Source organism: Myotis lucifugus, unplaced genomic scaffold, assembly GCF_000147115.1.
Source record: "Myotis lucifugus unplaced genomic scaffold, Myoluc2.0 scaffold_521, whole genome shotgun sequence".
Classification (NCBI taxonomy): Eukaryota; Metazoa; Chordata; class Mammalia; order Chiroptera; family Vespertilionidae; genus Myotis; species Myotis lucifugus.
In genome coordinates, this window is record NW_005871569.1 from 145,054 (window position 1) to 157,864 (window position 12,811).

The window sequence follows — 12,811 nt, forward strand, 5'->3', positions numbered from 1 at the left end:
CCACCCCCACCCCTCGGTCCCATCCCCCCCCCAGCTCCCTAGTCCCTTGCATCCCCGCATCCCAGCGCGACGCCGCCCCTGCCCCCGCCTTGCAGGTTTCTGCCGGAGCCCCCCGGTCATGGTGGCCGGCGGCCGCGTCTTCGTGCTGCCCTGCATCCAGCAGATCCAGAGGTGGGTAGGGGGAGCCCGAGGCCCGCCTCCGCTCTCCTCCTTTTCTCACTGCCCCCTTCTCTTTCCCTCTAGGATCTCTCTCAACACATTGACCCTCAATGTCAAGAGTGAGAAGGTTTACACGCGCCATGGGGTCCCCATCTCCGTCACCGGCATCGCCCAGGTGCGGCTTTCAGAGCTCTCCCGGGGTCCTCGCCCCCGCCCGCTCTGTAGTCGCGTCTTCTCCAAGCCCTTGGCTCCTCCTCTCTCCTCCCTGCGTCCTCTCTGCTCCGGACCGCACCTCACCCTCCCACCCCTCCTCTGCCTGCAGGTGAAAATCCAGGGGCAGAACAAAGAGATGCTGGCGGCCGCCTGCCAGATGTTCCTGGGGAAGACGGAGGCTGAGATCGCGCACATCGCCCTGGAGACGCTGGAGGGCCACCAGAGGGCCATCATGGCCCACATGACTGTGGAGGTGGGCCTGGCGGCCGGGGCCGGGGGCGGGGGCGGGGGTGAGCCAGCTGTGGGAGCCGGAGCCAGAGGACCCAGAGCTTAAGTTCCTCCTCCCACCGTCCTCCGTCCTAGGAAATCTATAAGGACCGGCAGAAGTTCTCAGAGCAGGTTTTCAAAGTGGCCTCCTCAGACCTGGTGAACATGGGCATCAGTGTGGTCAGCTACACCCTGAAGGACATTCATGACGACCAGGTAATCCTGCACAGGTGCCCTCTCTGCCCCTGCTCCTCTCTCACACCCTCTTCAGGACTCCAGTTTCCGCGTCTCTCCCACAGGACTACTTGCACTCCTTGGGGAAGGCTCGGACCGCTCAAGTCCAAAAAGATGCTCGGATTGGAGAAGCGGAGGCCAAGCGAGATGCTGGGATCCGGGTGAGAGAGAGAGGTCGGGGGGTGGTCTGTGGTCCCCGTGGCACTTGAGCACTTGGGGGGAGTGCACAATGGGGGCTGATGGAACTGGGCTGGAGAGGAAATAGATGAGGTAGGGGAGCTGGTGGGAAGCAGCCCTCGCCCCGGGGCCTGCCCACCCTGCTCTGAAGCCACACCTGGTCTCTGTATGGACAGGAGGCCAAAGCCAAGCAGGAGAAAGTGTCTGCTCAGTACCTGAGTGAGATCGAGATGGCCAAGGCCCAGAGGGACTATGAGCTGAAGAAGGCCACCTATGACATCGAGGTCAACACGCGCCGCGCGCAGGCCGACCTGGCCTACCAGCTTCAGGTCAGAGCCCCCCCGGCAGGCAGCCACGGCCGCCCCGTACCACTTCTCTCCGGCTCCCACTCTCATATTCTGACTCCGACCCCCATATCTTGCTCCCCGTTTCTGACCCAACTCTTCCATATGAGGGAAATTTAAAAGACCTACACATTTCAGCTAAAAAGCAAAGAAAAGGTCAAGAGGTATGATCTGCAGGGCTGGTCATGTGTTTGGAGCAGGTTGTGCCCTGTGTAATGGCACCTGGTTGGGTGAACCAGAGCTGAGGTCCAGCCCACGCCCCTCACCAGGCGGTGCATTCTGCACCCCCCAGAGGAAGAGGCGCCGTTTCTCATTTGCACAGGGCAGCCCTGGTGACCAAAGGGTGTGAGGAAGGAAGCCCCGAAGTGGGGCTGTGCCCCTGCCGAGGGAGGCCGGCAGCCCCGGGCATTGCAAGGAGGTACAGTCAGTCCTCGTGTGCGGATTCTGCACGGAGAAGTGCCTGCTCGCGAAGGGTATTGATAACTCCAGAGTCAGCCCCGCAGCGCCTTTGCTTTTGCTGCAGACACGTAGGGAGAGGCAGCCACCGAGGGCCTGGCGCACAGCTCCCAGTTGAGGTTGAGCAAGATGTTCTGCTTCTTGAAACGCTTATACTACAAGCCATGTTGTCTCCATAGAGTGTTTACCTCACAGTATATTCACCGCCACAGTTTTCACCTTCCTGTGTTCTTTGTTGGTGATTTCACCGTGTAAACGGCCCCGAGCACAGTGCTGAGGTGCTGTCCAGCTTTCCTAACTGCGGGGAGGTGGTGCCGTGCATATGCATTTCCTCCTTCGTTCAGGCACTCGTGTTGTTGGCTGAAAGTTCGTTGGTAATGAACCAACATTTATTACATAAGATGGATTTAAACCAGGGTGGGGAGCCTTTTTTCTGCCAAGGGCCATTCGGATATTTATAACATCATTCGTGGGCCATACAAAATTATCAACTTAAAAACTAGCCTGCTGTATTTGGCCAGACATTTATTTTTTTGGTTAATACCCCAGGATATTTTTCCATTGATATATATATATATATATATATATATATATATATATATATTTTTTTTTTAGAGCAAGTACAAGGGAGGCGGGGAGAGAGAGAGAAACATCGATGTGAGAGAGCCACATCAATTGGTACCTCCCACACTCACCCCCACCAGGGCTGGGGCCAGGAACCTGCAACACAGGTACATGCCCTTGATCAGGAATCGAACCCACGACCCTTTGGTTCGCAGGCCAGTGCTCTAACCACTGGGAAACTCCGGCCAGGGCAATGGTCAATCATTTAATAACTCACCCCAATGCCCTGGCGGGGCCAGGATGTTCCCGCCCCTGCTTTAAACAAACACCTAAAACAAGGCTCTACATTGGCCTGTTGATGAAAATGTTGTGGCCAGAGGCTCATGCCACCTAACCCCACATTTCCCCTGGGAACAAAGTAAGCATTTTGTTCTACTTTCTACAGCAGAACTACCGTGAAGAACGAGAGTCCACTGAACTTTGAGTAGCCTTTACGCAAAGGATAGTAATGTTAGGAAGTTCGTTTTTGCCAAGCGTTGGTACAGGCTGAAAGCATAGTAAGTGCAAACATCTTTGGTTGCGGGGATAAGTCCCTGGCTTGTGCGTTGCTACTTGAAGTGTGGTCTGCCTACCAGCAGCAGCAGCAGCCCTGGAGTGTTTATTAAAAATACAACGTCTCAGGCTCCAGCCCAGACCGAATCAGAGTCTGCATTTTAACAAAAATCCCTAGGTTGACTCATGCATGCGTTGAAGTGTGAGAAGCAGTAACATAAAGGAAACCACTAGCATGGGTAGGACTATGGATAAGGTCCTTAATCTAAACATGGCTCTTTTTGTCCGCAGATCAACGGATTGGGCTGGTTTGGGCTCTGTTTAACGTTAGTGAGTTCCTCATTTTGTGCCAGGCTTTGTGCTCGGTAATCTTGAAATAATGATTCAGTCAACAAATACCTATGAAGTGCCTACTGTGTGCCAGACATTGTTTTAGAGGCGAGGATAAAAGTGTGAGTGAGACAGAAGAGATTCCTGCTCTCAGCATACAGAGCATGCCAACGCGCGGGGGGGCTTCAAGGCGCCGGGCTTTGACCGCAGTGGGGTTACTGTATGAGGTCGGGTGCTCAGAAGAATGCTGTAAGCAAGTGATATTTGAAATAAAACCTGAAGATGCGAAAGAACCAGCAATGTAGAGAGTTGTGGGCCAAGAGTATTCTAAACCGGTGATGCTCACACAGAGCCTTTGTGCTGATGGACATGGTCTGCATTTTGCTGTGATGCTGAGCACTTGAAATGTGGTGGGTGAAATTGTGACTGAGGAACTGCATTTTGAGTTTTAGTGACTATTAATTTAAATTTAAATAGCCGTATGTGGCTAGTGGCCAGGCAGGGGACCAGCAGGTGGAAAGGCCCTGAGGTGGGAAAGAACTCGGCATGTCCCAGGAGTGGAAAGGGGGCTTCTGATTGGTGTGGCTCGTGTGCCGAGGGAGAGGAGGCCAGGCTAGGTCACGGAGGGCTCGGGGAGCCATGGTGGACACTTAGAAGAGACTCAAAGCACCAGAGAGGTGCTGTGGTTCAGTTTATGTTTGTATAAGGATCAGACTGGCTGCTGTGTGGAGAATCGATTGTCAGAAGAAAGGCAGTAGGGAGACGAGTTGGAAGCTTTTTCAAAGATGATGGATTGAATAAATGCAGCTAAAACCTCATTACAACCACATAGAGTGATTTTGAGAGAGAAGAAAGGGAGGAATGGCCACCGTAGCATCACTTTGGAAGCTGGAAAGCATGGTCGTTAACTGAGCAGGGCTGACAGGCGCCGTGTCTGAGGCTCAGGAGCTGGTGCAGCCGTGGCCTGAAGACTGTCAATCAGTAAAAACAGGTGAAGAGCCACTTCTCCGACTCCCTTGCTGACTCCCTGCCTGTGGGTCCCTTTCCTGGTCTCCCTGCCCAGCAGACATCTGGGGGGTTGTCTGGTGAGAGTAAACCAGAGGGTGTGACGTGGGGCAGCGGACACAGGCGAGGACCTGGCCCGGCAGCAGGGCCGTGAGCGGACTATGCACCTGTCGTGTGCCACATGCTGGCCCCTTCTCGCCCCGGCCACTCGGCTCCCAGAGCTCTGTCCTGGGAACATGGCCGCCCCAAGGGAGAGACTTAACGATCCCGGATCGGCTCCCGGAGCCGAGGAGCCGAGGTTTCCGGGCTGGTGGCCTGCCCCGGCCGCCCAGAGTGAAGTTCTGTCCACAGGCCCCGCCCACAACCCGGAGCTGCTCCCAGTGCGTCAGCCTCTGGCTGTGAGCAGACAGCCAAGGGCACCTGTCTGAGTGGGAGACAGCAAGGCCAAGAGGAAGCGACGGCTATGCAGGGAAAAGAAAGCTTTTGAAAAAATAAATGTGCTCGGTGAGATAAAAGAAGGATCCACATCTAGGAAGTCAGGAGATAGAACAGAAAACAAGAAACAGCTCTTAGAAATTAATAAACCCCAATAAATTCAATAAAGGGGGGAAGTAATAAAATAGCATAAATTTCCAAATCACGTTGGAAGAGAAATTCTAATAAAACTCCCCAGAAAAACAGAAAGAACAGATGGGTGGAGGAGCGGCCAGGCCAGCAGCTCCAACAGACAAAGGGGGAGGAAATAACCAAGTGAAAAATTTACAAAATGTTGATCTGTTTTGAAGGGTGTGAGTTTCTAAATTGAAACAACCCACCAAGTGCCCAACACAATTAGTGAAAAACATCTATATTGAAACACATCACTGAAATGTCAGATCCCTGAGAACAAGAAACGATCCAGAAGCTTCCAGAGAACTTTTCTCAAAGGGTCAGGCATCAAAATGACTAGATTTCTTAAGAAGTTAGAAGGCCATGGAGCAATGCCTTCAAAATTCTGATGAGAATGTTTCAACATAGTAACTGTACTCAGCCTCACTAATTCAAATAGCAGGGCAGAGTAAGTCTGAGAAGGCGGGCCTAGAAAACCTACCGCCCACAGACTCGTCCAAGGAAGCGGCTGGAGGTGGAGTCCTCCGGAAGGTGGCCTTACGCTGCCCGGGAGCAACAAGTCCAGTTTGGAAAAGGCTTGACATTTTCAGGTGGGGCCAGTCCAGGCAGGGACACCCCAGCCATGATGGTGATGGCGGGGCTGGAGCACCGAGACGGAAGGACGTTGTCTCCTTCCCTGCACCTCCTCGCTGACATCCAGCAAGGGCGCTCTGCTCCCTGGATGCCAGGAGGAAGAGCTGAAATCCGCCTAAATAAGAGGCATCTGTATGCAGGTTCCTGCGCATGCTTGCCGAGTGCCCCTGGAAAGGTACGCAGGACGCTGGGCACTGGTGGCTTTCAGGGAGGGAACCAGGTCGTTTGCAGAAATATTGGAAGCCTGACTTCTCACCGTGTGCTTTTCTCTCTTGATTTTGTACCAGATGCAAAAATAAAAGTGAAAAGGCACCCACGCACAGCCCCTGGAAGGGAAGCAGGAGCCTGTTGCAGGAGTGGGCGCAGTGGGTGGCTTGCACTAAGGTGGAGAGAGGGGTGGAGAGAGCCAGACGGGTGGCCCTCATGCCACCAGGTGCTCACACTAGAGGGAGAGATGGTGGGAAACGAGTCCGTGGGAGCTCCTGGAGGGACTGCGGCCGGCCTGCCTGCCTGCGAGGCCACTGGGTCCCCGCCCTGTCCAGCTCGGACAGGCTGCCTGGGAGTCCTGGTCCTGGGTGCGCGCTCTGAGGAGGATCGAGCCGTGCATGCGTGGGTCTGTATAAGAAACGGACTCCACGGGGCCGGCGGAACTGTCCTGGGACCACTCCACCTACCCCGCCCGGAGCCCTGCCCTGGCCTCCCTAGTCCTGGGCACTTGCCTTTCGCCCTGACGCCGAGCATCCCTCCCAGGTGGCCAAAACCAAGCAGCAGATCGAGGAGCAGCGGGTGCAGGTGCAGGTGGTGGAGCGGGCCCAGCAGGTGGCAGTGCAGGAGCAGGAGATTGCCCGCCGGGAGAAGGAGCTGGAGGCCCGCGTGCGGAAGCCGGCGGAAGCCGAGCGCTACCGGCTGGAGCGCCTAGCGGAGGCTGAGAAGTAAACGCCCTTCCCCCGCCGCCCCTCCCGCCCCTTCCCACCGGGCGCCCCCAGATAAAGAGCCGAGGTCTTCACCACCTGGACTCCTCCTGTGGAGCTCAGGTGGAAGGAGCCTCCACCCCGCTCGGGCCTTCCCCCTGCAGCCGGGGCCTCACTCCTCTGCACCCGTTTGCCCAGGTCCCAGCAGATCATGCAGGCGGAGGCCGAAGCAGAGTCTGTGAGGGTGAGTTTGGAGGTGTTGCTGCGGAGCTGGGGTTTCTCACCCTCACCGGCTCCCTTCACATCGCAGTGTCCTGTGCCCTCCCCAGATGCGGGGGGAGGCCGAGGCCTTCGCCATTGGGGCCCGGGCCCGGGCTGAGGCCGAACAGATGGCCAAGAAGGCAGAAGCGTTCCAGCTGTACCAGGAGGCTGCTCAGCTGGACATGCTGCTGGAGAAGCTGCCGCAGGTCAGGCCGTGTGCCAGGTGTCACCAGAGCCAGGCCAGGGACCGTGAGTTAGGGAGGGGAGTTATAAGCCAACGACCCAAGTGAAAAAGGATGATCTGTAAGACGGGACCTTAAAAGACCCAGGGCAGCCCTGGCCAGTGTGGCTCAGTGGCAAGAGCATGCACCCAAGGGTCGTGGGTTCAATTCCCGGTCAAGAGCAGGTACCTGGGTTGCAGGTTTGACCCCCGGCTATCAGGACACGTGCGGGAGGCCATCAGTCGAGATGTTTCTCTCTGCCCCCTCCCGTCCACTCTCTAAAAATCAATGGGAAAATGTCCTCAGATGAGGATTCACAAAGCCCCAGGGAAAAGCCTTGTAGGAGGGTGTGATCGGTCACAGGCTGAGTGGACGTCTCGCCCGCAGGTGGCAGAGGAGATCAGTGGTCCCTTGACCTCGACCAAAAAGATCACACTGGTGTCGAGTGGGAGTGGGGCCGTGGGAGCGGCCAAAGTGACGGGGGAAGTCCTGGACATCCTGAGCCGCCTGCCGGAGAGCGTGGAGAGACTCACGGGCGTCAGCATCTCCCAGGTGAGGCTCCGGCCCTGCCGCGCCCTGCACTGGACGTGTGTTAGTGCTCTCTCTGTGCCAGTGCTCAGCTTCGACGTGAATTTTTTTTATAAAAGAATGTTTTAATGGAACTACCCCCGAGGTACGTAGTGCTTTACAAAGCAGAGAAGCTGAACGCCAACGTGTTAGCAACGTGACCCACGCCATGCAGCTGGGGAGCCAGCTTCCCGCCCAGCTTCCCGCCCAGCCCCTGTCCAGCACAGGAGCTGGGAGTCTGTTGACAGTTAATTCCAAGGCATATCACTGCTTTTCTCGGCCTGTTGACTCACTTGGAGGTTATGGTAGAGGTCAGAGAGCGGCTCTGACACCTGCTGGGGTGCAAATCCTAGTGCGTGCCGTGATCGGAGACGTTCTCAACTTCTGTACATGTCTCCTCACAGCTTAATAATAGCAACTACCTGTTGAATTGTTACAGGGATTAAATGCGTAATACAGGCAGTCCTCGGGTTACGTCGGACTCGACGTATGTTGTTTCGTGGTTATGTCGCCATCTCCCATTTATTTATAAAAAAAAGTTCCATCATTTCGACGTATGTACATATGTGCTTTATGTTTTTTATTATTTATTATCTTTTAATTTTTTTTTTACTGTTTCATTCATTACGGCTGTGCCTGTGCTCCATGTGAGTGAGGTAGGTGCTTACATGGGTGGGTTCCGACTGATGGCGAAGTCGCACCGTAGGAACGGATCTCCGGATCTCCAACGTCACCCGAGGACCTACTGTATTTGCAAAGTGTTTAGAGCACTGCCTGGTACGTAGTAGGTGCCATATACGAGTGTGTTAAACAGAGAAGTTCACGTATAAGGAAAAGCATCGGACCACTTCCGGGGGTGCCTCGGAGCCTCCTGGAGGCCCGCAGTGGAGGGTTGGGTCTTCGAGCCCCGCTCTGGCCCCGCCCACACCCGTTCAGTAAGTCACTGCGGGGCGAGGGGGTGAGGTAGGCTGCCGGAAAGCGAGCGGACCCCTCACTGTGCCCTCTGCCTGGAACTCATGCAAATGATATTGGATGTAAACTGTAACTGGGGAAAAAGAAAAAACTAGAAAAATTCTGGGTGTGCATTCCTCCAAACGGAGCGTGAGGGAAGTTCCCGTGTCACCCGCTGTCGTCTTTTTTACCAGGTGAACCACAAGCCTTTGCGAACTGCCTGAGCCCTCAGCCTTCGCCGATGCCTCGCCAATGGTTCAAGCTGCCTGAACGACCCCATGCTGCATGCATGTCAGCTGGCCTCCCAGAGCACGTCCTTGGGCCGTGGGATTCCACCGCTCACCTCTCCTTGCCAAATAGCCGTGCCTTGCCCCCTGCCCGGGCCCACACCACCAAGACTGCCAGTCCCCCAAGGGTTCCGTGCCAGCTGTCCGATCATCCCACTCCACCCAGCTTGTTTAGTTTCCTAATTAAACTACACTGAGCCTGTGGCCCAAAATTGTTTTCTGATCAAGACTGAGGGATAGCTGCAGGTTCTCAACTTGCCGGATAAATTGCTGTTAAGCCTTGACACTTGTGAACAGTGAAGGTAAAACAGAACTCACTTGAAGTGAATATTAGAACACAGCTTGCTTCCTTCCAGTCAGCTTTTTAGAATGGGAGAAAGTTACTTGTACACTGAGGGGTTGTGGAATTAACTCCCCCCAAAAATCTTGGTTTAGTCCAGTGGTCGGCAAACCGTGGCTCTCAAGCCACATGCGGCTCTTTGGCCCCTTGAGTGTGGCTCTTCCACAAAATACTACGTGCGGGTGTGCATGTACAGTGCGATTGAAACTTCGTGACCCATGCGCAGAAGTTGGTTCTCGGCCTGGGCGAGTCTATTTGAAGAAGTGGCGTTAGAAGAAGTGGGGGGTGTCGGTCGGTCGGGCAACGGGAGACACGGCACAGGCGGCCGCGGGATACTCAGCGCAGGGGAGGCGCTCGCGATTCATGCACGAGTTGACTGAGACAGTCAGTCAGCAGTCTCGTGCAGTGGTTAGTGCTAGTCGCGTCTGCAAATCGTGCACAAAAGTACCTACTCGAAGCATAAAGTTACCTGTATTTTTCCAACGAGCTGCAAATCCTACAGGTATTTTTGTCATCAATTTAAGAATTGTAATTATTTTGTGTTGGTGGCTTTATTATAAAATGAAACATTTTTTTAGATGTATACAAGACGAGTGTGGATGGGAGAGTTGGAAGGGGTCAACCTCAGCGAACGTACCTCAATCAGATTGAGGACGTTTTTAGCAAAGGCCAGCTTAGGAGTACCCTAATTAAGTTAATAACAATGTACCTACCTATATAGTTTAAGTTTAAAAAATGTGGCTCTCAAAAGAAATCTCAATCGTACTGTTGATATTTGGCTCTGTTGACTAATGAGTTTGCCAACCACTGCTTTAGTCAGAAAGCATGTTGATATGGAAGGAATGTAAGAATTGCATTAGTCCCTAGAATTACTGAAAATTGGCCAAGGGAAATGGACTTAAATTTCCAGGTAACTTTGAGACTTATTTTGTGCAACTTAAAAGTATGAGATAGTGCGCAGCCAGAGTGGCTCGGCTGGTTCCGTGTCACCCCGTGCACCCCGAGGTCGCCGCGTGCACCCCCCGGGCACAGCCCAGGACGGCACGCAGGAGCCGGTCCATGTTCCACTCTCACAAGGATGTTTCTCCCTCTCCCTGCCTTTCTCTCTAGGAATCAATAAAAAAATCTTCAACAAAAGGACATAATAGAGCAGCAGTGTTTAGAATAGGCCCATGGGTGGCATCCATGCTCGTTACCTTCATCTTAGGTTGTCTGAGAAAACCCACGTGGCTGCATACCACCCGAGGAATCCTGGGTGCTGTGCGCGGAGGATGGGCAGCAGTGGCCTTCTAACTCAGTGGTCGGCAAACCGCGGCTCTCGAGCCACATGCGGCTCTTTGGCCCCTTGAGTGTGGCTCTTCCACAAAATACCACGTGCGGGCGTGCACGTACAGTGCGATTGAAACTTCGTGGCCCATGCGCAGAAGGCGGTTTGGGGCCTGGGCGAGTCTATTTTGAAGAAGTACTGTTGATATTTGGCTCTTGACTAACGAGTTTGCCGACCACTGTTCTAACTCATTCATGCTTCTTCTGGAGCAGCTGAGACTGCTGGGATCCGACCTGGTTTGGGTTCAGTCCATTTCAATTCCTACATGCTGCCCGAGTATGTGCGCTTATGCCCACTCTAGTTAAGACTGCTGGGGGTGGGGTGGGTACCAGGGATGGAGACCTGAGTGTCAGTTAAGGGTTTCCTCACCCGTTCGCGGAGAACAGAATACATGTGTAAGGGAACCAGTCAGCTAAGTGAGCACACGTCTTGCAAATATTTTTCAATTCCCATGTATTTTTGGCTTTGGGGGCAATGTCATTTTTTTCAATATGAAAAAATAGTTCAACGCAACAGAAATTTTAAGTGTGGATAGGACAAAACCAAAGGTGTGTGTGGGGGAGGGGGTGGGCAGTAACAAAAGAAATGTTACCAAAAGACAAAAGGTGTCCTGTCCCCTCTCCTCGAGGAATGACTCCAACATCTCGGCGACAGTGTGTACCTTTCATACACGGACCGATACTCCTCTTTGGGTAAGAAACGGTGATGGGGAGGACCTTTCAGGAGGCTTAGGGACAGAGGGGTCCTGGTTCTCCCTGGAACCCCTTCTCCATGCAGAGGAAGGAAGGGATTCCATGTGAGGTGGAGGTAAAGTGGAAGAGGGAAGGATCCTACTGGATGGAGTGGGGCAGACCCTGCAAAGGAAACAGCTCGACTGAAAATGGAGATAATACTGTTAATGCCTCCCCCAAAGCTAACGGTGGAGCAGGAACACATTCCTGGAAACTAGGACTCAAACAACCTGAATCCCCTTCTCCAAAACGGGAGAACGCCACCCACTCTTCATAGGAACCTCAGCTGGCTGGTTAGCGTGGTTCTTTCCCATGGCTGCCTGCGGGCTTGGGGGGTGTTTTCAGTACAGGTCTGAGTGGGACCTGGATGACATCCAGCTTTCTTGGATAATTATGCTGAAAACAGGAAAATAGTAACTGGGCCCTGGCTGGTGTGGCTCGGCTGGTTGGGCATCATCCATGCATGGAAGGGTTGCTGGTTTGATTTGAGGTCAAGAGCACAAGCTCAGTCCCTGATAGGGGGTATGCAGGAGTCAGCTGATCCATGTTATGTCCTCACATCAATGTTTCTCACTTTCTCTAAAAAACCATTTTAAAAAAATCTATATATATAAAAGCCTAAGCCACTGTTACAACGGGTCAACTGAACGCTATGACGCACACTGACCACCAGCAGGCAGATGCTGCTGCCCCCTGATGGTCAGTGCAGTCCCACAGCCACCCTCCCACAGTCCCTTCCCCCACCCTCACACCCCCACCGGCCAGGCCTAGGGACCCCTCCTGTGTATATATATATATATAAAATTTAACTGGATAGGAGGAAATAGGCACCAGAAGGAAATAAAAGTTACCCAGCAGAATGCCAGAAATATAGATTTCCCGGTGTGGAACAAGAGAGGAGACATTCAAGAAACAATGAATATTTATTGAGCCCTATTATGTGCCAGGCATTGTTCTAGAACACCCCTAAAAGAAAGAAAAAAAGGCAAAAATGCAAATTCTGAGGGAGACGAAAGGGGCAGCTGAGGAAAAAGGCTGAGGGAGCGGAGAAGCGGAGTGCAGGCGCGGCCTCAGGCCTCCTCTTCGGCCTCCTCACCAAAATCCTCCTCCTCCTCGGCCGTGGCGTCCTGGTACTGCTGGTACTCAGACACCAGGTCGTTCATGTTGCTCTCGGCCTCGGTGAACTCCATCTCGTCCATGCCCTCGCCCGTGTACCAGTGCAGGAAGGCCTTGCGCCGGAACATGGCCGTGAACTGCTCCGAGATGCGCTTGAACAGCTCCTGGATGGCCGTGCTGTTGCCGATGAAGGTGACCGCCATCTTCAGCCCCGGGGTGGGATGTCACAGACAGCTGTCTTGACGTTGTTGGGGATCCACTCCACAAAGTAGCTGCTATTCTTGTTCTGCACATTGAGCATCTGCTCGTCCACCTCCTTCATGGACATCCGCCCACGGAAGACAGCAGCCACGGTGAGGTAGCGGCCGTGGCGGGGGTCGCAGGCAGCCATCATGTTCTTGGCATCAAATACCTGCTGGGTGAGTTCGGGTACAGTGAGGGCGCGGTACTGCTGGCTGCCCCGGCTGGTGAGGGGGCGAAGCCGGGCATGAAGAAGTGGAGGCGGGGGAAGGGCACCATGTTGCCGGCCACGCTTGCGCAGGTCAGCGTTGAGCTG

General features: G+C 53.9%; 2 protein-coding genes across 2 annotated transcripts in view; one reads left to right on the forward strand and one right to left on the reverse strand.

Moving 5' to 3' along the window:
• The window catches only part of FLOT1 (flotillin 1), a 98,043-nt gene extending 89,090 nt beyond the window's left edge, over positions 1 to 8,953 (forward strand). Inside the window, exons 2-12 of the mRNA XM_006103933.3 lie at positions 35 to 171; positions 244 to 334; positions 482 to 625; positions 736 to 855; positions 939 to 1,034; positions 1,227 to 1,379; positions 6,294 to 6,475; positions 6,653 to 6,698; positions 6,784 to 6,921; positions 7,324 to 7,488; positions 8,649 to 8,953. Coding sequence (XP_006103995.3) covers positions 35 to 171; positions 244 to 334; positions 482 to 625; positions 736 to 855; positions 939 to 1,034; positions 1,227 to 1,379; positions 6,294 to 6,475; positions 6,653 to 6,698; positions 6,784 to 6,921; positions 7,324 to 7,488; positions 8,649 to 8,678 — 1,302 coding nt within the window. The 3' untranslated portion in view covers positions 8,679 to 8,953. The remainder of the gene's footprint in view (positions 1 to 34; positions 172 to 243; positions 335 to 481; positions 626 to 735; positions 856 to 938; positions 1,035 to 1,226; positions 1,380 to 6,293; positions 6,476 to 6,652; positions 6,699 to 6,783; positions 6,922 to 7,323; positions 7,489 to 8,648) is intronic.
• Positions 8,954 to 12,049: 3,096 nt separating this feature from the next.
• The window catches only part of TUBB (tubulin beta class I), a 3,588-nt gene continuing 2,826 nt past the window's right edge, over positions 12,050 to 12,811 (reverse strand). The window contains 2 exon segments of the mRNA XM_014446288.2: positions 12,050 to 12,463; positions 12,466 to 12,568. Coding sequence (XP_014301774.1) covers positions 12,210 to 12,463; positions 12,466 to 12,568 — 357 coding nt within the window. The 3' untranslated portion in view covers positions 12,050 to 12,209.